The sequence below is a fragment of the Rhinatrema bivittatum genome, chromosome 9 (genome assembly GCF_901001135.1).
Source record: "Rhinatrema bivittatum chromosome 9, aRhiBiv1.1, whole genome shotgun sequence".
NCBI classification, from domain to species: Eukaryota; Metazoa; Chordata; class Amphibia; order Gymnophiona; family Rhinatrematidae; genus Rhinatrema; species Rhinatrema bivittatum.
Genome location: NC_042623.1, coordinates 25,869,835 through 25,896,232, shown reverse-complemented (window position 1 = coordinate 25,896,232; position 26,398 = coordinate 25,869,835). Strand labels below are relative to the sequence as shown.

Below are 26,398 nucleotides of genomic sequence, written 5' to 3'. Positions count from 1 at the left end.
CCAGTATAATTCTTTTCCCATTGATAGCAGGGCTGAATTAGCCATGCTGTCATGGGAACTGTCCATCAGGGCCCAGAAGGCGGAGCTTCAGTAGTAGAATACAGAGCTTTGCTCTGTGCGGCTGCGCATGCCTTCCCGCGCAGCAGAAGATATTCTCCTCAGTCTGTTCTTTCCGCGCACGGGATCGCACGCGGGGCTTTGTGTTCTCCTCAGAGAAAAGAAGAATGTCGAATCCAAGGCCTTCGGGCTTCAAAAAATGTACCTGTGGAAAGATCATGTCCATCACCATTGGACATGATCACTGCTATCTGTGTCTGGGGCCTCAGCATATTCAGGCCTCATGCCCTCACTGCAGCCAGATGTCGCCGAGAGCTCAGCGGCAGCGAGCTCAGAAGATCCAACAGTTAAAATTGGTGACGGACGGTTCCTATGGCCCTCCATTGAAGGCCCACTCCTCTCCAGGGCCATTAAAAGAAACAGGCCCGAAGGTAAGGAGGTCAGCGTCTGTAGAGCTCCACACCTCCAGAGCTGGAGGTTATGAGGGCCGCAAGCAAGAGGAAGGCTGACAAAAAAAGGCATAGGGACCCATCCCTGCCTCGGTCGACCGCGTCGGAGGGGCTTCTCTTAGAGAGAAAGTAGTCGAAGATGGGGGAGACAGCGTCGCAGAAGATGCATGAGGCGACTAAGCTGAAACGCAGCTCAATACAAACGGTGCCAGCATTGACGTCTAAAGCGTCGGAGCCGACACCAACATCACAATCGACACAGGAAGCGTCAAGATCGGCTCACTTAGCATCGGGATCGGTGCAAGCTACATCAAAAGTGTCTGGATTGGCGCATAAAAAGTCAGGAATGTTGCACACAGTGTCAGGAGCAGCGCATTGAGTGGCGTCAGCAGCGCACAGATTATCGGGATCCACGTGGGCAATGTCGAGACTGGCGCGGGCAGCGTTGGGATCAACACAACCTGCGTCAGGATCGACACAGGGAAAGCTAGAATCGACGCAAAAGCCGTCGGAAGCGAAGCAATCAGGAGCACGAGAGACATCTTCAGGGAGCCACCACTCCTCTAGAGAATTACTGCAATCGGACGAGGAATGTGTGCAGATCACCTCTCAATCTTCTTCACAATTGTCATGCTCGTCTTTAAGAGTCTGTTAGGACAGTTCATCCAAACATGGTCTGAGTGATGAAATTTCACAAGAACCTCAACGAAGAAAGAGGGAGGAGGGTAACCCATGAGTTGCATTCTCGACATACTGAGACTAGTCCACGTCTGTCACACACTCCATCTCGAGGTTTACAGACTACCTCAAAACCACAAATGCCAACACAAACGAAAGAAGCATTTACTTAACTCTCGTTAGTGTTGTGTCCTTTGGTCTCAGATGGCTTTGACCTCTGTGCCTCACCTTTCTTCCTTCTCTCTCTTCAAGCCTTGGGAAGATGGCTGCTGCTGCGTCTTCATGCCGTGCTCTCCGGCATCCCCGGAACAGCAATGGCGACTGTGTTCGCCATGGATTTCCTGAGGGCCTCTTAGGGTGTGCGCCGCATGCCACACACGTCTTTAATCCACGTCATGGCGGGAACCTCGGGGGCGTCCCCTCTGAGTGATGTCACGCCATTCGGGTATTTAGCCTGCCCTTCGTTTGCTAACAAACTGAGTTAGCAAGGATCGTGATCGGATCGAGAGAGGATTGGAATGCCTCTGGTCTAAGCTGCTCTGCTGCTTCCTTGCTGCCGCTGGAAGTTCTCTCTGCACTTCGGGGTAACTCATCGCTAACCTGGGTACCTGCTCCTCGGGGGCCCATCTTCTCTCTTTCAGGTGCCTATCTGGGAAACCGGGTACTCGCTCCTTGAGGGCCTGCGCTCCCTACTCTGGTGCCTGCAACTGCTTTGCTTCTGCCTGCCAGGATCTTCATCAATACAGCTATCTACTTCAGTGAGTAACTAACCTTGTCAGTCTGTCTCACCTACAGCTTCTGCGCTGTGAGTCTGCATCTGGGACTTCTGTATTACCTTGCGCAACCTACCATCTACCTGAGCGTGGGACTGGTCTCCTCTGCTGAGGACCCCTTGACTACTTCTACTGGTTACCTCACTGCTGCCACCCCTGGGCAGTACCACCAAGCTGTCTAATAAACATGAATTCTGTGTCTGCGTGTATAGAGTCTAGCCTAGTACTGTGGTTCCTCACGGGGCTCCTCCCCGTGGGAGTGGCCATCACCGCAGTACCCAAGAATCCACTCAAACACCTCTAAACCATAACAGTTAGCACTATCTGACTTCTTTGGGGTCATGCAGTCGACGATTGACTTACCTACTTCCTGAACAGGAAGTGACGTACCACATTGTTCCACACTCTCCTCCCAAGGAGAAGTGACGACAGCACCTCAAAGGGAGCCAACTCCTCCATGCTCAGTGCAACAACAAATTGAACATGAACCTCTGTACATTACAGAACCCAATTCCCCCAAACATCCCCTTTGTCATCCACTGGATTTCCATCTGAACCTCCGGAGGAACCCCCTGAGCCATACTCTCCTCTGGAGGATCTATCCTACCCGAAATTCCTGGAAAAGGTGGGGTTGATGTTACACCTTGAGATCCAAAAGACGCCAGATCCAAGGGCAGACACCTTGGATTTACTCAATATTTGACGTGCCAGCTGAGCCCACATCTCTACCTTCACATAAGATCTTAGATTCAGTCCTTGAAAAGTTGGAAATGCCATTTTCAATTCCACCTATATCCAGGAAAACAGACTTAAAATTCAGGATGAGTCAATCCCCCCCCCCCTTTTTACTCTATCCAACAACTTCCACACTCTTCGCTGGTGGTGGAGTCGGCGATGCAGAGAGCCAAAAGATCCAAGTTGCACGCATCAGTACCACCAGGTAGGGAACAAAAACTACTTCATGAATTCGCAAGAAAATCTTTTCAAGGAGCAATGCTGTCTGCCCGCATTCAGCAACATCAATTTTATATTGTTCAATATCTATTTGAGTATGTGCAGCAGATGAAGAACAATATACCTGGCTCAGAACATCTTATTAACGAGTCCAGCCACCTGATTAGTGATATGGAAGAAGGTATTAGGCACCTTCTACATACGATTTATGAATCTTTTGAATCTTCATCCCGAATCTCTGCATCTGCTATAGCAGCGAGAAGGCTCACATGGCCATTCGCAAGGATCTCCACTCGAAACTCACAAATCTACTTTGCAAAGCTGATAATCTCTTTGGGGATAAATTTCAAGAGACTGTGGCCAGTTTAAAAGAACAAGCAGTGGTTGTCCAATCCCTGATTCAACCATCAACATACCCTTCACAAAGAAAATACTATAACCCCCTACGCAAACAATCGTGCCAACGTAGACCGATGCGACAATACCAATCATATCGACAAAGTTGCAGCCAACCACAACGGGGTCAACAACAAAATCAAACACAACGGAGAGGTTGCTCAAAAGGACACCACCCACAGAGTCAACAAACCACGTCTTCAGCGAAAACTCAATCATCTTTTTAAAAATACAGCCACCACTACTACAACTACATCCGCAGGGCAGAATTTCAGCCCACCTATCAGAATGGAAGACCATAACTGCTCAGTAGGTTCTGGAAGTAGTGGAAAAAGGATACCAACTACAATTCGCTACAAAACCTCAGCTCCCTCATCAAACTCGCAAGATAAAACATCAACAACAACCCCTATTACTGAAGGAAATATTATCCCTTCAGAAACAACGAGCAATTCACTTAATTCCACCGCATGCCCGACACAGGGGTTTTTATTCACCATACATCCTAATTCCAAAGAAAATAGGAGGTCACAGACCAGTTTTAGATCTCCGGGAGCTCAACAAACACGCAAAGAAAAGTTCAAGATGGTATCACTAAAGAATATTCTATCACTTCTTCAACCCAAGGACTGGATGTGTTCCATAGATCTGAAGGATGCGTATACACACATACCAATCAACCCCTCTTCGTGGCGCTATCTGTCCTTCCAATTTCAGGGCAAACATCAATACAGAGTCCTCCCATTTGGTCTCTCAGCAGCCCCCAGGGGTTTTACGACATGCATGGCAGTGGTGGCAGCACATTTTATGGAAACTAAGCATCCGTATCTTCCCATATCTGGACGATTGGCTGTTAGTAGCATCACAGCCTGAGACACTCCGGCAAAAACTACATCAGATGATCCAATGATTGGATCAACTGGGCATAGTAGTCAATTATCCAAAATCCATTCTCAAACCAACACAGGTTCTTCAATTCATTGGAGCACGGTTGGATATTCTAAATACAAGGGCGTTTCTACCACACGACAGGGCGGTGGAGATGTGATATGTGCTACGGTCTCTTCGCTTAACCCCACATCTGACAGCATGCCAGGTTCTCACAGTCTTGGGGCACATGGCAGCAGCCATCTATACATTCCCCAACACAAGATTGCACATGCGCCGGTTACAATGGGGATTAAAGAGACAGTGGAAACAACACTTGCAACCTCTAGTAACCAAGATATCTCTCACTATAGAGATGACAAGGGACTTGGATTGGTGGCTAAAAAGAACATTGTCAAAGGGAGCTTTGTTCAACCCACCTCAACACAATGCAGTCCTAACCACTGACGCATCTCGCAAGGGGTGGGGGCACACTTGAACCATTTTCAGACTCAGGGCTTATGGTCCACCCAAGAACAAAACCTGCAGATCAACTTACTGGGGCTACGAGCAATCAAGAATGTGATTTGTATGTTCCTGCCTCACCTTCAAGGTCGAAGAATTATGGTCTATACCGACAATCGGATAGCCATGTTCTATATAAACAAAACAAGGAGGGTTCGGTTCCTGGATACTTTGCAAGGAAATGATTCAGATTCTGGAGCATGCACATCAACACTGTATACAGATCCAAGCAACCTATCTACCATGAGTGATCAACACTTGAGCAGACTAAGTCTGATCTTCTTCCCTCACGAATGGGAGTTGAATCAGCAAGTGGCATTAACCATATTCGACAAATGGGGAATGCCCACAATAGACCTGTTCGCTACAGAACACAACGCGAAAGTTCCATGTTTCTGCTCTGTATGGAGCAGCAATCGCAGGGTGGCTCAGGACGCGTTTCTGATTCCATGGATGGAACCTCTCATGTACGCATTTCCCACAATTCCACTCATCACAAAGACCATAGAAAAGTGCATACAAGATGCAGCACATAGAATTCTAATAGCAACAGCTTGGCCCAGACAACCATGGTACTCTTACCTTCTACATCTTTCCATAGAAGAACCATTCATACTGCCGAGTCAAATAGACCTAACGCAAGAAGCAGGGACTCTGCTACACCCGATGCAAGCGTCCCTTCATTTAGTAGTTTGGCGATTGAACGGCTTCTATTAAGTGAGCAGGGCATATCAATCACTGCCCAAGAAATACTTCTACAATCCAGGAAAACTTCCACGATACATAGTTACAGTTTCAAGTGGAAAAGATATGCCACCTGGTGTTTGGCTAATGGGCTCCAACCCATAGATTGCTCTCCGGAAACTTTACTGGACTATCTCCATACCTTAAATACAGCAGGGTTGGGCTACATCATACATTCAAGTGCATCTCCGTGCTATAATCAGCGTATCATAGACCACACAGAGGGTAACCCATATCGTTACATCTGATGGTTTCCAGATTTCTCAGAGGTCTCCTACGCTTACCACCACCAATTTCCAAACCAATATTATGGGACCTAAACATCGTCCTGGAACAACTCATGTTACCTCCATTCGAACCAATTGAATCTGCTCACATAAAATATCTCACGTGGAAAGTTGTCTTTCTGATTGCTGTAACGTCTGCACGCAGAGTCAGCGAACTTCAGGCATTAGTGTATTACAGCCCGTACTTGCAGTTTTATCATAACAAGGTGGTCCTCTGGGCTCATCCATCTTTTCTGCCAAAGGTGGTGCCTCAATTTCATTTAAATCAATCCTTAGAGTTACCGATATTTTTTCCTAAACCACATCAGAATGACTGAGAAGTTACTGCATACATTAGACCAGGGGTGGGCAATTCCGGTCCTCAAGGGCTGCAAACCAGTCGGGTTTTCAGGATATCCTTAATGAATATGCATGAGAGAGACCTGCATACACACTGCCTCAGTTGTATGCAAATCTATTTCATGCATATTCATTAGGGGTATCCTGAAAACCCGACTGGTTTGCAGCCCTCGAGGACCGGACTTGCCCACCCCTGCATTAGACTGTAAAAGAGCGTTGGCATATTACAAGTCTAGAACACACTCAACATCCAGATCATCATAATTATTCGTCTCGTTTAATCCGAATGCACCAGCACTTCCAGTGGCAAAGAGGACTATTTCAAGTTGGATTGCTCAGTGTATCCAATTCTGTTACCAAAAACGGAAAATAATCCTGACATCGGCTTCGAACGCACATCAAGTACGAGCGATGACAACCTCTATAGCGCATCTCCATCACGTACAACCTATTGACATTAAACCGACGCGATATGATTTTTCATGAGCATCGGTATATAAAACCTCTTAAATAAATTTGTAAAGCAACAAGATGGTCATCCTTACACACGTTTACATCTCATTACTGTTTAGATAAACAAGCTGGAGATGATGCAAAAGTAGGCAGAGCTGTCCTACACTATTGTTTCTTAATCCTAAACTGCACTATCCACCACTTATATCACGCAAAAAAAAGGAAAATGATGAATAAGCAATAAAGAGTCATGGAATGAAAGACGAAACCATGACTCCTGAAACGTTATGCAGGGTTCAGCGTGATAGGGAGCTTGGGACTCCCATGACAGCATGGTTAATTCAGCCCTGCTATCAACGGGAAAAAGCAAGTTTGCTTACTGTAAACGGTGTTTCCGTAGATAGGATGAATTAGCCATGCTGACCCGCCCACCTCCCTGGATAGTCAGTCAATAAACTTCTACTTAATCATAGACTGAAGAGAATATCTTCTGCTGCGCGGGAAGGCATGAGCAGCCGCACAGAGCAAAGCTCTGTATTCTACTACTGAAGCTTTGCCTCCTGGGCCCTGATGGACAGTTCCCATGACAGCATGGCTAATTGCCTTTATTACTTAAGGTCCTGTATACAAAAGGTCTTCTCCCATTTTGGGGTCTGAGGAATAATGCTTAATGTATTGCTCTGATAACATATGAGAAGATTAGGCAGGTAGAGGCAGACAAGAGAACGGCACTGTTAGGAGGGGAAAAGAAGCTGTAGTGAGAGAGAGGGTGAGCAGAGAAGACAAAAAGCAAGCAATGAAAAGTATAAAGAGAGGCTGAAAAAGAGAAAAGAATTAAACAAAAGGATCAGGAAACTCTTTAAAAAAAAAAAAAAAAAAAAAAAACTTAAAGGTTCATTAATAGCAGTTGTCATTAAGGTATAAATTGTAGGCTTGTGCAAATAGGAAGGCTTTTAACATCTTTATTTGTTTATTGACATGTTTAGGGCTTATTATTGTGTACTTTGAATTGTGAATGTTCTTCTGTAAATCACTTAGGGTTGGTGATGGGTGATAAATTTTATAAGTAAAATAAATAAATAGAGCCACTGCAGGCCACTTGGTTAGCCGGGTTGCTATGGGCAGGCTACAATTCTCCAGAAAACTGGCTGTGTCAGTACAACAGGTTGGTGGTAGACTTCTGCCTGGGAGCAGAAGACTGATCCTGAGAAGGGCACAAAGCGCCAAAGCAGGTTTGGGTCTATAAATACTACTTCGTGTTTTGGGCTAAGAATTGACCTGTAGAACAGAGATGGTGAGAATATTTAGGAATAGCACCAAAAGGGATACATATAATCTAGAACATGCCATACTGGGTCAGACCAAGGGTCCATCAAGCCCAGCATCCTGTTTCCAACAGTGGCCAATCCAGGCCATAAGAACCTGGCAAGTACCCAAAAACTAAATCTATTCCATGTTACCGTTGCTAGTAATAGCAGTGGCTATTTTCTAAGTCAACTTAATAGCAGACTTCCCCTCCAGAAGGGAATATGTGGAATGAGATGGGATCAATTGATATCAATTTTAATGGGTTGGTTGGTCTTTTTTGATTCCATTTGCTATGTTACTATGATCGGCCATTCCTGATGTAAATGGACATTGCGCATGGCTTCTTGTAAGCGGGTCTTGCAGAGCTTCAGTAATTAAATCATAAGGATAAGGGATGAGTTTGCTAATGGAGCAGTAGTAGTGGACCTTCCTTGTTTTGGTTAGTTTGGGCTCTCAAGCAGTGGCTCTAGAGGAATTTATAATAGTGCAGTGGAATGATCATTGATTAAGAGCATGATGCTCTACAGAGACGTGTGGAACTTCGTCAAGCAGTTCAGTTGACCTACCCTTCCTTCACCATGTGCCACCTCATAATGCGTTACTGAACTTGCATTAGACACTCATCAGTCTTGTGTACTTTATTTTGATATTAGAATTCTAAAGTCAGTTGCAGCTTTCAAAGGAGAGAAAAGCAGTCTATATAATAAGGATTCCATGGGCCCCCACCAGTGTTTATTGTATTGATCACCAGGGCGAAAATGGCAGTCTAACAAACGCTTTGCTTTTATTCACAGCATTATGACAGTAACATTTCGAAAAGGAAGAGGACCTTGCATGAATGGCAATGAAGACATCTGGTTGATTACTTTACAATTCAGTAATGGAGATGTCTTCTTAAGCACTAAAGGAGTCAGTCCAGCAAAGTGTTCTTTTTTAGGATTACACATTGATTTAGCATGGGAATGAGAAGGCTCTGCTTAATGACCGCTGAACTCCCATCCCCCATCCTTAACCAAAAGCAAAAAGGGGAGGCTTTAATTATGTTTGTAAGCTACATTGATTGAATTTTAACAGGATTCTGAGGAATTTGAGCAAGTAGTGCAATGAGATTTTATGAGCTTCTAGGAAAGAGTCACTGAATGAATAAGCTTCTGGATTGACTGATTTGTTTTCTTTTGGTTACTGAGGCAAGAGTTTTCACTAGTCATGAATTACTATAATATATAATTCATAAACAAGTACATTTTAAAAGCCCTGTGCGTGTGAATTACAGGGGGTTATGCGCCTAAGTGCTGGGACTTTGAAAAGGGGCTGGCCGGGGGGTGCGGGGGCGGGCCACAATAGCGCCATTCGCTGTCCTATGGAAGCGCGCACCTGCAGCCAGCCAGCGCACAGAAATTACTTCTGCTCCCCAGGAGCAGTGTTATGCCTGTCGGTCGCAGACAGCTGCGACCGCGCTTACCTCCTGCACCGTTCTCCAGCTTCCCTGGGTCTGCTTGCGGTACAGGCCAATCTCCATTGCTGCGTTCCCATGGTTCCTCGTGGCGGCCGAGATGCCGCCACCACCCATGTTGTCTCCAGACCTTCCTAGGCGTGTGCGCGCGCCACCGGACCCTCCTTTGAAGCCTCTTCAGCAGGAACCTCAGGAGCGTCCCTGTTTGATGTCATTGGATCAAGGTACTTAAGCTCCACCTTCGCCCTCAGCTAGCTGACTTGGCAACAAGTTCCATACATCTCTACTAGCTCCTGCTCCGTGTTCCTATGGCTACGCTATTGGACCTTGGACTTTGGACTCTGGTACCCGCTACTCGGGGGCCAGTGGGCGCTCTCTACGGGGACCTTGTCTCCTGGCCTCCCCCGTTCCTCAGGCTGTCCCTGCGCTTCCTGAAGTCCTACTCTGCAAGGCTCCCTGCTCCTCTGGGCTGCCCCCTGGAACACCTTTACTACTTGGGAGTTTACTCTACAGCTTCCCCGCTCCTCGGAGATGCGCCCTCTTACTATACAAGAGACTCTCAGCACTGTCCTGCTCCTTGGGGCAGTGCTCTCGTGCTACACTATGACTGCGCCTCCTCGCTTCTCGGGGTCGCGCTTATGTGCTACTAAGACTGCCAGCACTTCCCCGCTATCATACAGAGACTGTCTATCATACAGTATCTGTATGATAGCTTCTCTATCATACAGAGACTGTCTGAGCTCCCCACTCCTCAGGTTTCTACATATGTTGTCATCGGAGACCTGACTCGGGCTTCCCTGCTCTGCAGCTCTGCCCTTCGGGGGTGTCTCTCCGGTATACCTCCTGCACGCCAGTCTCAAGCCTTTCCGCTCTGTGGCCTGCCTGGTACCTTCCAGGTATTATCTTCAGCCTTCTTGTCTACTGGGGAATTCCTCCTGACTCTTCGGGACCTCGCCACAGTCTCACCCAGAGCTCCTTGTCGTGCCTGACCTCGCTTCCTGACGGTGAGGCCCTGTGGGGCTTCTCCCCACAGGTGGTAACAACTCATACCCAAAAACCATAACAAGCAGTGAGTAATTGAATAAAAAAAAAGCATAAGTAGCTAGGAAGGGGTTAGGGGTTGGGGAGGAGAGGGGAAAGGGTAGGTAAGGGTATAGGAAAGTTCCCTCCCAGTCTACTTCTTAATTGGCGCGGACTGGGAAGGAACTGGGGAAGCCACACGTAGCCTTTTAAAATTTCCTCCCCTGCGCGTGAAGGAGGCCATCCGCCCGCACATGCGCAAGTGGATATTGTATTTTACAACATGCACACGCGTTATAAAATAGCCGTGTCCATGTGCGTGTGGGTCTTAAATTCAACCCCAGAAGGTGCATGCCATTCATACGCATCTTATCCTAGTAGCAACCGACAAACGTTCTTAGTGGACATTTTTCCTTTTATTTTAAATTATTGTATCAAATCAAAGAGAAATCTAAGATACAGAACAATAAGAGGTTGATCTAACATATACAGATGGCAACAAAGGAAATACAACATAATCACACTTCACTGTATATAAGCCCACAATCCTGGCAGGGAGCTGAATATAAAATACAAAATTAAATCAGAACATATACTCAAGTATAAACAAATTGAGAATGCAGCCTGCAGAACAAATCAAACCAGGAGGTTTTTTGTTGTTGTATTTTTTTACTCTATGATATCAAATACAAGAGAAACTTGAAACAGAAAATCTGAAATATAACATCTAAGGGGAAAAAAGAAACATTAAAAATAGTGTCAAACTCAAACATAACCCGAGAAAAATCAAACCAGGAGTTTGTTGAATAGTTTTATAGCAAACTATCAGGGTCATTTATCATTTTGTTAGGGCTGTAATGCGTGCGGTAAATAGCCCAATGTGCGTCAGTATGAAAATTTTACATTTGGTATGCAAGTGGGCGGAGTTTGGGCAGAGTTAATGGTGACCGACCGACAGGAGGGGGAGGGAGAGAGAGTTCGCCTCTATAGGGACAAATAAGTCACTCTACTCTTTATACCATTGTAAGAGGGGGTACTATTACCTTGGGGTGAGGTTTGGGTGTTGGGGTAGGTTTTGAGGGAAGTTTTACCTACACAGGCAGAGGTACGAACAGCAAAGGTACCATCAGTGAAGATTTTCTGTCATTTGGCGTGATGAAAGGTAAAAGAGAATTGATTTGTACAATGTACTCTGTCCCTAGCTTGATGTAGCAGGGAAATTAGCCTAACGATGCCCCCCCTTTTTTTTTTTAATCACAAACGCTATTTCTGCTATATTTATAGCATTGCTAAAGTTGCTGGGTGTACTTGGCAGCATATTCTACTTTTTAACCCTGTACTTAGGAAAAGTACTCAACTGCTCCAGATCAAAGAAAACTAGGATGTTCCTTGAAATGTAACTGAACATTTTCCAGTTTCAAAACATATTGGGCACCAATCCTGAGGGCTTACCTTCCGGGTAATATATGAGATGCCAGGAAATATTCATTCTTAGATCAAAAAAGGAGTGTCATGTTTTTTCAGAAATAATGTTAGGATCCAGTTCCTGTTTGGCTCAAGCACAAAAGAAATTAACAAGGTAGCTCTAGTAACAATTTGTTCCATTTTTTTCTAATTCCTGAGTCAAATTAAATACAAAAATCTCAGCCTTGCCTGTCTGGCTAAGCACACCATTGTTAGATTTCATATTAGTCAAAGGGAAGTAATAGACATTTACAAAAGGTGGTAATACTTCTTTAGACGTTTTGTAATATTTCTTTAAGTATTTAAATAAGTCTACAGTAACACTTTTTTAATTATTTGAAAAATACGAATCATTTTTCTATGGAAAATTTAAAATTCTCAATGTATTCACTGCAGACAAAGAACATCTAATCTCCAAGGTGGTGGATGTTTTTCAGGTGCTGTTGGAGGAGATGACTTGATCAGAAATATTAGTCTTCAAAGTCTCAATAGAAAAATGAATGCTATCCATTTTAACTGAGACTGCAAATTTCACAGTCCATAACTCAGAAAAACTAATCTCCTCAGTGATGCTCATGGTAATTTACCATTGCAAATCATCCAGCACAGCCAGCTGACTCGCTCTAAGCCTGACAGAAGACATTTCACTCCCTCTCTGGGAGGGAGCCAGTGGTAATCCCTCTTTGAGGCTTAATGGATTTTCTGAACCCAACAAATTAGTACCCCCTGCTTCTAAACAGGGGCCATTCCTCTGTCCTCCAACTTGGAATTTGTGGTGGTACCCATTCCAAGGAATCCTTGTGTTTGCAAGGCTAGGTCATAGATAATGCATATGCTGCTGCCTTTGCTGTGGCCATTTCCACAAAATGGTGTATTGACCGGTTTGGCAGTTCCTTTCTGCTGGAGAAATGAGTCTTCCTTTTTCCTATGAGTATGGATGGAAGAATTCAGTCAAAACCTCCAGAATTGCATTGCTTGAGTGCACATACAATCAAACTACTGCCATCTTGACTCCGTTCAGAATCCTCAGTGAACTTTAGAGAAACAGAGAAACACAGAAAAAGACAGAAAAGGACGTAACGGCCCATCCAGTCTGCCCAGCAAGCTTATGGTAGCATCTGCTGTGCCATTTAGGTCACCTCCATACTTAGTTTCCCAATCCGTCAAAGTCAGGGCCCATGTTGGTTGCTGTCTGAGTCCAATTCCCCGTTTCCTCTTGCTGTTGAAGCAGAGAGCAATGTTGGAGTTGGCTCAGAAGTATCAGGCTTATTGGTTAAGGGTAGTAACAGCCACATCAACAAGTTATTCCCGTGCTTATTTGTTCCCCCCTCATGCTTATTTGTTTTCCCAGACCGTAAAATTCAATGTCGTCGTTGGTTGCTGTCTGAATCTAATTTCCCATTACCTCTTTTCTTCCTGCCATTAAAGAGGAGCAGTAATGAAGTTGCATCAACAGTTTGAGGGCTTATTGGTTAAGAGTAGTAACCGACACACCAGCAAGTTACCCCCACACTTTTCTTCATTTCCATCCTCTAACCTTTAGGGATCCACAGTGTTTATCCCATGCCCCTTTGAATTCTTTCACTGTTTTTGTCTTCACCACCTCCTCCAGAAGGGCATTCCAGGCATCCACCACCCTCTCCATGAAGAAGTATTTCCTGATGTTGGTTCTGAGTTGTCCTCCATGGAGTTTCATTACATGACCCCCTAGTTCTACTGATTTCTTTCCAGTGGAGAAGGTTTGTTGATTAAGCATCATTAAAGCCTTTTTTAGGTATCTGAAGGTCTGTTTCATATCCCCTCTGCACCTCCTCTCCTTCAGGGTGTACATATTTAAGTCCTTCAACCTCTCCTCATAAAAAAAGAAAGACCCCCTTGAGCCCTGAAAAGATTGTGGTGACAGGTGACTACTTGATTGTGACCCAACTCCATTAGTAAATCAGCTTGTATTACGTTTATAGGCATAACTTGTGAGCCTGTGGCTATTGACTTTGTAGTTGACTTTGTGTGGGATGGTAATGTAAGCAATAATGAATGGCCAGAGGGCATTTCCTAAAAGTAAATGTCATACTTTTCCTCTGGGGGGGGGGGGGAAAAACTCGTAAGCCAGGCCCTTGATGAAAATCCTGAAGCAAAATCTGTAACTTGCTTGGGCATCAGGAGAAGAGGGGGTAATCTTTAGGTTTTTTTTCAGCGTCACACATGACAAATAGGAATATTCATCTGTGTCAGTTTTAAAAACTTACTGCTGAAACCCTTTAAATGATTTATCTGCAAGTTTTGGAATCCCTGAAAACAACTTTGGTAGCAAGAGTCTCTAATTTATGCTGCTTATATGTGTAGCTATGCTGCTACAACTGGCGTCACACACCACATAAACCAGTTAGATCCCAGCTGGAACTGTTATGTAAAAACGTCTGGTCTCCTAGCGATTCAGAGGACTTGGATAATATCTTAAAAAATTTAAAAAATATGTAAACAGATTCAAAAAGTACATTGGGTAAATATTAATACTTAATTTGCATACTTCAATACGAAAAGCATGATATTAGATATCAATTTTTAACCTACATTTCCCCGCTGAAGAGAACATCTTATTTCTTACCCTTACAGTTGGGATAAGGGGCAGCTGAAATAAATAGAATATTAGGAGTAGGCTAGTGAGAACAAGGGAGGCCACATCCGGTGAGGTTTTTCATCTGACGTAAGTTGTGCTCAGACTTCTTTCCTGCTAGGAATGATAACTAGATCTCTCTGGCAGGAATATTCAGCTTTATCGCAGGGGCATGGTTGGGCTTCAGGCTTTGCTAGCATTTGAATAATCGCTCATTCGCTTTGTAGGGTTTGCTGCAAAAAGCTGCGGAGATAGCTTTTTTTTTTTTTTTTTTTTGACACCTGTTTCAGGGTTTTTCTCCTTTTTGATTGTACAAACGCAGCTTGGAACTGCCAAGTTTTTTTTGAAGCCTTTACTGATGCTGAACTTGACTGTACTGCTAATGGTCAGTAGTGTTTAATAGGTTTGCTTCCAAAACTTGAATTTGTTCCACGTGGACAATGAATTTTTTTGGGCATGCAAGTGATATTAAAAGATTCGTCTTTCAGGAGACTTTTTTTTCTTCATGCTTTTGACTTGCAAAGGGGACTAGAATGATCCCTAAATCATTCGGAGAAGCAAAAAATGAAGGAAAGCTTGAAAATCAATTATAGAAAAGTTTCAGGAAAGTGAATGCTGGAATTGGCCTCCCCCCCCCCCCCCCCCGCAGTATATTCTCTTTGTATCTTTGAACGATTGGAGATATGTAAAATATAGTTTTCAGATAGGTTTGTGTCAAGAGGATAGTGTCCTGTGTTGCTCCTTTAGATGCATTCAGTTTTTGCAGAAAGGCTGTCCTATAGAGGGAGACATGTGAAGCTAAGATTGTGTTTCCTGAATATGAGTTCATTAAGGCATGATCAACAGGCTGCTGATGCTATGGAGAGAGGGAGCATGGGTCAAGTATAATAATTCAGATTTTGCTGGGTGGTAATTCAAGAGAATAAGTGATTTTATAATTGCTGGCCTAAGCAGCTAGAACCTTGAAGCTATAGCGCAACCATACACAGGCATCCCAGGATTACTTTTGTGAATATAAAGGTACTTATTAAAGGATCAGAAATTGTCAAGGGCACTCAGTTTGGCTGTTGGGGTGAGCAGAACTGAAAAACAGTTGTTTGTTCATTTCACCGTAACAAGGATATGGAAATATAATTGCTCAACACAGGGATAAAGGGAGGAGGATGAGAGTTACTGGTGGAAAGTTAGTGAACCTAATTAGCAAGTTAATTACAGCAGGCCAGAAAAGTGTGCTGGTTACATAAATAGGCCATTGTTATGCTTGCGCAAGTTAGGGCCATGTTAGAAACTGCTGTTAACGGTTTAGAGGTCAGCAAGCACCTCTGTAATTAGCTCTGTTAAAATAAATAAATAAATAGAGGCAAACAGGAATGCTCATTAAATCTCGGGGTTCTTTTCTGCCAAACGGCCTGTCGGAGGTCCAGCTGGAAGACGAGGTAAGCATAACCAAAAAAAAGAAAAAAAAAATCCTCATTCGGGTTGAAACCAGAGCAGGCGAGATTGCGGAGGCTGGAGGTATAAATGGAGGGCCTTGCAGTTTTCTGAGTACGGAAGGTCTGTAAGGGAGTAGCAGCATGCTGAATAATAAGAAGAAGTTCAGTGTGAACGGAGGCTCGGGAAGTAAAGCCCAGGTGAGGTATTCTCCAGTATGATCTTCAAAGGGCTTCCTCCTTCTTCTGATTTTAGCTGGTTAGACATTTCTGTAATGAGGGGGGAGCACGTAGAGTTCTGCTTTTTATTTATTTTAAGTGCCGAAACTGCTGCGACCATTGGATACTGGTGTGTTAGTACATTGTGTGTTATAACTTTTTAGGCCATTCTGCACCTGCCTGACAGGAAGCCCACGTTTTAATGGAAGTCTGTAGCATGCTCTGAGCTCGTTACCTCTCCATGTTTTCCTGCTTTCCACTGTACTCTTAATACTTACTAGAACGGAAAAGCGCCTGTTCTTCCATTACTTACTAGTGAGCAGTGAAGTTAAGCCTGGGCAAATGATGTCTGGGGGGGATGGGGAGGGAGTACAGAGCAGCCTGGACTCCCCCCAGTCAGTATAGCAGCTGAATGAAGGAACTTGCATGATCGGTAAACTTCAAAGTCTTCATTTTATGTCTCTGGATTTAGCTTACTGTAGCAGGGACCACTTCATCCACGCTCTCAGCTGTAGTGACCTGCCAGATATTCCATGCCAGAACGTGTTATAACATAAATGACTGTTCTGTGCTAAGAATGTTTCCCTACATTATTGGTGTTAATGTATCTTGAGCATTTTATAATGTATAAAGTAACTGTAGAGCAGTCTTTAATGAACATCGCATGCACCAGCATCGTTAGAGCTTTTACCAATATAAATTTACAAATAGCCTTTGGGGGGGGGGGGGGGGTACAGTGTAGTCTCAAGTATTGAGTATTGCAGAAATTCCAGTGTTAGATCTTTTTTTTTTTACAGTGAGATTTTTTGTAGTTGAGGCAGTTGCCTGTAGTGTGGGAAAATCGCTGTGTAACACAGAAGCAACATAACTAGAATGCATACAACAAGAACTTGTCAGGTCTTGTCTGTATTAGAGAATTAAAAAAAAAAAATTAATCTGTACCAGCCACAAAGCAAATGTAATAATTTATCTGAAAAGCTGTAACAAGCTGCTGTTTGTGCCTGATGACCTTCCTTAGGCAAATAATTATGCAGCAATAAAGCAAATTGTAACATGGGTGATTAGTTAATAAGTATCGCGCAGTAAAGAGCATTCAGTTGCAATACACCATAGCCAGCTTGCCACATTTTCTGAAGCTGAAAACATCACGGACTAGATGGGGAACCATTCCCGGGGGGGGCTTTACATGTGTAAAGTGTTTTTAGTGACGACTGACATATAATGTTCTGTTTAATTCTAGCTCTTTCTCAGTCCAGCTGGGAAAGCCACCTGCCTGACATACAAAAATCTACTTTCACCACCACGGCATTTTCACTCATGATTCAACCAAAAGATGTAGGGTTTTTACACGCCTGAAAATAGGGGCTTATTGTCTCCTTTCAGCATTTATGGTGCTCCAGATAGGTTTTGGGGGGGGGGGGGGGGGGTGTGAGAGTTACAGCATTCAAACTCCTGAAGCTTTACAGATTTTCGTCCTCAGGATCAAACTATATTAAACTTTAAATATGAATTGTGTACCCTTTGGTATTTTTCAAATGTTTGTTTTGGGGTTTTAAAACCTCCTCTCTGCATGTACCAAGAAAAAGCAAAATGTGAAAAATCCCTTTCAGTGTGCTCTGCCTCTGGTATATTTAGGCATTCTGTGGTCATGATTGGTATACATGGGGGTGCACATGGATGTGTGGCCTTGATGTGTAAAAACTAGTTAAAAACAAACAAAAAAAAAAAACAACAACCAAAATCATCTGCCAGAACACTCGTCGCCCATGCGGTAACAATGACTAAAGACCTGATCAGTGGTTGTATCAGGATGATCTCATTAATTCAGATGTTCAGAATGGCATTGTATGATGTTGGTACTATACTATAATCATGGGATGATATAGAAAATTCACAGATCTTCGCAGGCCAGTGGGGGGGGAGAAGGTATGTACAGTGATAGTGTTGCACACACACAGATCACCATCAGTGGAAGCCTGTCCTTCTCTAAAGACCAGGGCATTAATGGATCATTATTGTCTGACTCCTGCAGCTGAAAGGCCAGAATCTTGTTCCGGAGAGTAAGAAGATATTTATTTATTATATGGTACCAGGGTAGAGAATTCCAAAAGTGGCTACTAAGCAAAATTAGTACTTAGGTGGGATATTAAGCCAAATAAATAGATGTTAGTAAGCTAGACTTGCTTCCATAGTGTCTGTGGTCGCGAGTATTAAGAATCCACCCAGCATATTCTTTATCAATTACTTTTTCTAAAAAACCTTTCATATGGCACATGTATAAATGTGTAAAAAAAAAAAAAATTTAAATCAGCCTTGGTTGGACTATAATTCGTTCACAAGAGGACAGGGACTGTCCCTTATGTGTATTTGTACAGTGTTGCACATGTCTGGTAGTGCTATAGAAATTATTAGTAGTAGTGAAGGAGTAGCCTAGTGGTTAGAGCAGCAGGTTATGACCTTGTCGCTCCTTGTGACCTTGTGCAAGTCACTTTACCCTCCATTTCCTCAGGTACAAAATTTAGGTTGTAAGCCCTGTGGGGATAGGGAAATACCTACAGTACCTGAATGTAATCCGCTTTGATGTACACCTTGAAGTGCTGAAAAGTGGAATATAAAAATTTAAATACTAGTAGTAATACTAAGTAATATTAGTAGTACCAGGTAGTAGTAGTAGTAGTGGTAGTAGTACCTCTTTCTCCCTGTTCCTTCTTCACCATCTAGTCCAGCCAATGTAGTGATAGTTCCTGTCTGGGTATCCCAGACTGTGGCTCCTACAGTGTTTGGTACGTGTGCACCTGAGACTGGACACTAAAATTGCAATCCCTTACTTCCAAAATATCCCACTCATTTCTAATGTGTCACATAACTTTGGGAGCTATCAAAAAATTAGTCATTTGTACAGTAATGAATGACAAAAAATGAGAAGCTATAACTGAATTTGCTGGCTTTTGTGTATTTTTTTTTTTAATAGACCTAGAATGTTACAATGTGGCAGGTTTTTTCACTCCTTATGTAAGTGTGTGCATGTATGTGTTTAAATGCAGGTTTTAATTTGCAAGTTTCAAATTCAGTGTTTTCCATAACATTGCATCTGCTTTTATTCACCTGGTTCCTTTTAAGTTTATAACACACTCCCGCTCATGGACTGTGCCCTGCTTCACCCCCACTTTACTCTCTGCTTAGCAGGATCTGCACCGTTTAGAATGTGGTTGGCTTCCTCTGGTTTGGAAACTGACAGCAATTTACAAAGGCAACTGACAAAATATAGGCAACTAATTAACATGGCTATTTTTCTCAAAGAATACCCGCACTCTGTAAAAATCCCTGTGAACATTTTTTTATATACCTAATAAGTTGAAGACTGTTCTTTCAGCAACTGATTCTCTTACACACATAACCAGAGATCCTAATTGTTGCAATAACTTTGCACAGTTTTTTGATGATAAAACCATCAGTTTGCAATTTTTATAGGTCATCCCATTCCTGTGTTGTCTTTCTCTCATTGCTTTGGGATTCCTTTGCTTCAGTAATTTCATCAGAAATCCAAGGGATCATCTCAAGATTGCCTCCGCCTTGTCTGCTACTTCAGTGTCCCACAACTTTGAGATCACCATGCACCATTTTTTATTATTTTTTTATTTTTTACAATGTTCGCATAGCTAAAATTGTAAATTTTTCATTGGCTGAAGGATTGTTGCCACCTTCTCTTAAAAGCACAACTGTTAAATCGATATTAAAGCCTTCTCTTGACCCCTCAATGTTTAGTCATTATTGCCCTATCTCCACCTTACCATTGTCTAAAATCACTGAAAGTGTTGCTTTATCTCAACTAAAGGATTTTCTTGAGGACCATAATGTGCTAAAGCAATTCCAGTTTGGTTTTCAGAAATTCTTTAACACTGAGACACTTGTATTGACCCAGCCTGGACACTTATTTGTGGTTTTGACCATGGCCCTAGCTATCTAATGGTACCCTTGACATCACTGCAGCCTTCGACACCCTATTCGATCAGCTCTGTAATTGATATTTCGAGTTCAGTACAGAATTGGTTTCATTCTTTCTTGTCGGATCATACTGAAAGCATATTCATTGCATTTTCTGTTTGTTCTCTGTTCCACAAGGATCCGACCTTGCAGCCATTTTGTTCAATATCTGTATGTCTCCACTTTGTAAGGTACTTGCCTGTCTGGAGGTAAACTTCAGATTTTATGCGGATGACATTCAATTTTTCATGCTGGTTTTGTCCTCTTTGTCTGTCACTCAAAAAAACCTCTGTTTATCTTTCATTAGGGCTTGGTTAACACACAGTTGCTTAGCTCTTAACATTGATAAAAACAGAGCTCGTTATATTAAGTAGAATTCTTCTCCCAGATATGCCATCTGCACTTGAATTTAATGGGACTACTTTACCCATTTCAAGCATGACCAGAATCTAGAAGTCATCCTTATAAACCACATCCTTTTTTAAAGCTTTGGTTACTTACAGGTTAAAACCTTTTTCTCTTTTTTTTTTATTTTTTAATGTGGATAACCTCTGTACTGTCTTGCAAGCGTTTGTGTTTAGCGGGTTGGACTACTGCAGTTCTCAGGGTTTCCTGCTGCCTCAGTGAGAGCTTCACAAGCTAAGCAAAATGCTGTGGCGAGAATTCTTATCGATTCTAAATTATGCGACCGGATCACTCCCGTTTTTTGTATGCCTTTCATTGGTTTCCCATTGAGTTGCTTTCATAATCCATAAGTTGCTGACAAATAATGACACAACCCTATGGATCAGTGGTCCATTGCGAATATATGTTCCCACATGTACACTAGGGTCAGCAAAAACTGGCTTTCTGGAAGTGCCCTCTTACCAAACCTCTTTCTGAGGCATTCTGCGTGGCACGTGCGGTGTTATGGAGTACTCGGTCCACACAGCTAAGAACTATGTAGCACCTAATGTCATTTAAGAAATCCTTTTTGTGTGTGTGTGTGTGTTGTTACTATTTGTTTTTATTTTTTTATACATGCCTTTTTGGATGGAATACAAATCTTTTAAATTATATCTTGCTATGGTTAGCCAGATCACTTTTAGTCTTAAGTGGGTATTTTCAAAAGAATGTAAAACTATGGGCCTAGTGGTCCTTTCACTATCCCCTCCCCACCCGAGCTCCAAACACTTGACCTGCAAGCTCCATCTGAAACGCCTTCCATCTCCAGGAAGATAAAAATAAAAGGGTCATCTTCCTCCTCCCCTTCACCCAGCTCTGGGTCAAGCCCAATTTCTAATAAATGAAAGCCTCCAGGGCCTTCCTCCTGGGCCGCCCTAACCCTCCCAGTACCTTCAATCAGAAAGTTCTTCAGCCCAGATCGCAGTAGCAGCGCTTCTGCTATTCTTAGGGGAGCTGTGCTGGGAAGAGTGGGTTTCCAGCGTATCTCCTCTAGCAAAATGCTAGCGGCAACACATTGGGAGCGTATGCTTTCAGTATAGCTCCCCTAGCCACGGCAGAGGAGCCGGGCGTGGATTGCGATAGGCTGCTATCGTGATCTGGACTGAAGAACTTATAGATTTGAAGGTATCAGATGAGTGAGGTTGGTGGGATAACCTGACCCAGGAGTGGGCAGGGTGGTGGGAGGTTGGCATCAGCCCTTTTGTTTTTCTTTCTGGAGATGAAGGATTTTGGGGGGATGCAGCTCAGGCTGGCAGAGCTGAGCATTTGCAATTCAGGTGGGAAGGGGAGCAGTGATAGGGGCCACCAGACCTGAAATCTTTTTTTTAAACCTCTAGCTCGGCACTTAACCGATCATATTTGGCCAAGTCTTAGCTGGATAAGCAAGGGGAATATTCAAAAGTTGCTATTTAAATGGATAGCTTGTGAGTTATCAGGCTTAATGGCTTTGAATATAGACCTTCTGATGTGTGTTAAGGTACAAAACCTAATTTAACTAAAACTCTGGGTTTGCCTACCTTATTTTTGTATGAATAGTGCAGGGATGGCGAACTCTGTCCTCTAGTGACAAGCAGGACTGCTTTTTTTCAGGATATCCATAATGATTGTGCATGAGATAGATTTGCATACAATGGAGGCAGTGCATGCAGATCTATTTCTTGCATATTCATTGTGTATATCCTTAAAACCGGGCCTGATTGTGGCTTTTAAAGACTTGAGTTGGCCACCTATGTTTTTAGTGTAAATGAATTTCTTTCTTTAATAGCAATTTACTCTTTAGCGTAGAATGTCTCTTGTAATTAAGTGATGGATGGGCCAGCTTAGAGAGAAGGGGAATCATACTCTGGAAAAAGGATTAGATGTGAATCTGTTATTTACGCTTTCAGATAATAGAAGGACCAGGGGGCATTCCATGAAATTAGCAAGTAGCACATTTAAGACTAATCGGAAACAATTCTTTTTCAGTCAACGCACAATTAAGCTCTGGAATTTGTTGCCAGAGGACATGGTTAGTGCAGTTAGTGGAGCTGGGTTCAAAAAAGATTTGGATAAGTTCTTGCAGGAGAAATCCATTAACTGCTATTAATCAAGTTTTTTTTTAGCTAATAGCCACTGCTATTAATTGCATCAGTAGCATGGGATCTTCTTGGTGTTTGGGTACTTGCCAGGTTCTTGTGACCTGGTTTGGCCTCTGTTGGAAACAGGATGCTGGGCTTGATGGACCCTTGGTCTGACCCAGCATGGCAATTCCTTATGATCTTGGTGATTTTAGTTAAAACCTTCACTTTTCTAAGATGCTGACTTCCCACTTGGTGTCATGGTTTAATTTGGGGATCTCCAGAGTATGGCCTGTGGACCAGCTTTGTCACTTATGGCATGTCTTCCTGCCCACCAAACGTTCCCTGTCTGGGACCAGATTGTCATGCAATGCAAGGTTTACTTAATTTTATTTTTTACCAACATGCGGGAGGTGGGGGGGCAACGGTAGAGAATGGCTTGACCAGTTCTGCAGTTCTGGCAAGGATCTGCCCCTGATAGCAAAGGAGAGAGGAGACCCGCCTGGCTGCATAATGACTGCTGCTAACTGAAGAGGTGATGGGGCAAGTGGAGGAGAGGAAGGGAGAAACAGGGAAGGAAAGTGGGGAGTAAGGTGAGAGGATGGAAGGAAAGGGTGGTGTGAATAGCCTGGGAAAGAAGATAGTGAGGAAAAAAGGGGGAAAGAAAGAGGGGTTAGAGTAGAGAAGGGAGCAAGATTATATGGGAGGGAGTGAATGGGCAAGAGTGTGCCACACATACACATTAATATCCCCACTTCTCCAGGGGGCAGTTGCTGAGGTGAGGGGCAGGTGGTAGGGTTGCCAGCTTCCTAGAAATATTGACGCTTATCTGCCACACCTCTAGGAACTCTGACCCCTGCCTCCCTGCTTTGACATTTCAAATCGATGAAGAGCCAGATTCCAGGGGGGGATGACCCCCCAGGAAAGCTCAAAGAATGGGGGTTCCACTCCCTCAGAACACCAAGGGGAACCCTCCCCCAGCCATCTTATTGATTTAAATGTCCTGTGTGGCCTTTCTCTTTAAAAGTTTGGGGACCCCTGAACAAGTTGCTTGTGACAGGAAGCCTGTTAAGTATCTTGTTATTCTGCCACTCAGCATTTCTGGCCCTTACCCTTGTTTATGAACATTAAGAACAGAAGGTGTACTTAAGGCATATTTGTAATACACTGCAAGCACAGTGAAATTTTGGCTTTGGAGAAGTAGCATGAAAATTTGCTTATTAGTGCAGCAGTTAGCCTTCAAAAATGACTGCCACTGAAACTGTAGTGACAGAACAGTCTGTATATTAGTTACTGAAAAGCTGGTCATTGCATACTATTTAACTGTTAGAGTTTTAGCTCCCAAAAAGTTGTCCTGGACTAGTATAGCATTGACACAGCCATATGGGTGGGGGTGGGAAGACACACAAACAACCCTCCGGATTAGGGAGTGCCTTGCAAAAGCTGTTCTCATTGATTCTCCACCTTGAATTGTGCAGCTGTAAAATATCTATAAGAACATAAGAAACATAAGAAATTGCCATGCTGGGTCAGACCAAGGGTCCATCAAGCCCAGCATCCTGTTTCCAACAGAGGCCAAAACCAGGCCACATATATGCACGTATGCGCATATATGTAAATGGGGGTTTTGGAAGTGCAGGAATTATATTTTTCATTCTTGATGCCACACATGCTATGAAATGGATAACGTCTTGTATCAAATCAGTTTGCATTCTGTTTTTGCTGAGCTGCAATTAGAGCTGCCAGTGATTGCACCCACCTCCGCCCTGAGCATGGCTGCTCTCTGCCATTGCTCACAGTTGAGACCAAATGTTCCTATAAATCTGCAGATGGCATATGTGCTGTTTCAGGAACCTCTCTCCTTTCTTTCAGATTCAGTTTGCTGACCAGAAGCAGGAGTTCAACAAACGCCCAACAAAGATTGGCCGCCGCTCACTGTCCCGCTCTATCTCTCAGTCCTCTACAGATAGTTACAGTTCAGGTACGTACTTCTGCAGCAGTCCTTGCTCTCCCCTCCAATCTAGATGTGTGGATCTCCATCGAGAAGCAGGCGTGAACTAGCCATTACATGTGGCGACGTCATCCGACTATGCAGACACGGACCCAGCTCTCAGAGATCAGTAAAGACCAGTAAGTATGTGCAAGAGTTTCTGCGCATGCATTCTGCCTCATGAGACTCTTAGTCTCTTTTTTTTTTTTTTTTTGGTCCAAGCTACTACATGGTTGTTTGTCTCTCTCCGAATACTTCTACATTTTGGGGCCTATTGCTCCTTACTGCCTCATTGTTTACATTTTTTCTACCACTGTTTCAGCAGCCCCTCAAACAGAACTTTTAAGTTCTTAAAAAAAAAAAAAAAAAAAAAAAAAAAAGGTAAGATTGAGAATTTAAGAAGTAAATGTCAAAAAGCACAGAGAACTCAATGCCAAGAAGTCTACAATAAGCTGCTTTAAGGGCTGCATCTGTGGGCACCGGATTTCCATCACAGATACATGCTCTGTCTGCTAATGCTGTTTGGGCCCAGACCTCAACTCCAACTACTATAGCTGTAGTTGGATGTTCCCTAGTGCATAGAAATACTATGCCTGGAAGATGGAGGCCCTAAGGAAGGAACCAGCAGTTAAGAGCCCCAAGCCTTGGTGTGAGGCCAAGCAGTGGAACCATTCCTCAAGGAGCGGAGCATCTTTGGGCTCCCAGTATAATATACCAGGGCAGGAAGTTTCTCCTCTCAATCCCTAAAGCATGGGAAGACCACCCCCTCCATCACCTGTAGTGCTGACCTTCAGATCTACCTCAGGTCAGGGGTTGAATGTGGTACAGAAGTCTGTGACACCAGAAGTACAAAGAAGAGCATCAAAGGGTGACTCTACTCGGCAGACCCCCATGGAGCCAAAAAAGAGATCAGAGCCACTGGCGCAGGGCTCCACTGGATTGGGACTTAGACTTTTTGGTGCAGATGCTGCCTTCTTTCATGGTACAGAGGATGCCTATGGTGCTGAACTATGTTTTATCTGGACCCAGGGCTCACTAGGGCACTGTCCATGCCCTTGGCATGGAGCTCACATTCAAAGGTGCAGTCATCACTTGGCATGGCAGATCACCTCGCTGTCATGGTATCTGAGTAGAGCACTTCAGAATTTACATCTAAGAGTCCCACAATGAATGTCATGGCACAGAAGTAACTACTGGCGCTATCTGGGTGTTAGTTGAGAGGAATTGTTGATACAATAAGCATGCAGTAGCTTGGAGCTGGTCACCTCTGAGGCAGGGGATGCTATTGTGGCGCTGGGATCTTCTTCAACTTTACCGGCAGCCCAAAAGAGGATGAATCAATCTGTGTTTCTGAAGATGTCGTCTTGATAGCTTTGACTTAAGGGTCCCTCAGCCAGTGGGAGACTGGTTATTGAATATGTTGGAGCATTTCTTCTCCTTATCCCTGAGGACCAAAGAGGGAGATTAGAACCTCTTCAGTCCAAGATGGAGACGTTTTTCCCACATAGTGGGGCTGCACCAGTACTAAACTGGGGCATACTTTTGAATGATTTGTTGGGTTTTATTGTATTTTAATGAATATTTATTGTACTGTATTTATATTTTTAGTGTTTATGTATTATGATTATTATATACGTAGTCTGCTGTGGACAATACTATTGAAAGTTTAGTGGAATACAAGAATCTATAAATAAATATATTGGGGATAAGGCCTAACCATAAGATGAGGGAGGGGTGAAGAAGTGGGCTCTGTTCACTGAGTTACAAATGTTTCTCTACTGTACAAGCGGAGGTGTCTGCCTTGGTCACCTTCTTCAATATTGGGGTTGTGGCTTGGTGTTCCCCCCCCATGGTCAGGCAACGAGTTAGGATTCCGCGGGGATTCCATCTGAT

At 43.6% G+C, this 26,398-nt stretch overlaps 1 protein-coding gene across 5 annotated transcripts in view; it reads left to right on the top strand.

The window, feature by feature from the left end:
• The window catches only part of AHCYL2 (adenosylhomocysteinase like 2), a 310,856-nt gene that overhangs the window by 142,642 nt on the left and 141,816 nt on the right, over positions 1–26,398 (top strand). For 3 of the 5 annotated variants that reach the window (XM_029616493.1, XM_029616489.1, XM_029616490.1), the window contains exon 2: positions 24,388–24,496. In XM_029616493.1, the coding sequence (XP_029472353.1) occupies positions 24,388–24,496 (109 nt within the window). Of the gene's footprint in view, positions 1–15,874; positions 16,013–24,387; positions 24,497–26,398 lie in introns of those variants that run through there. The other 2 variants (XM_029616494.1, XM_029616492.1) reach the window with 1 other exon arrangement.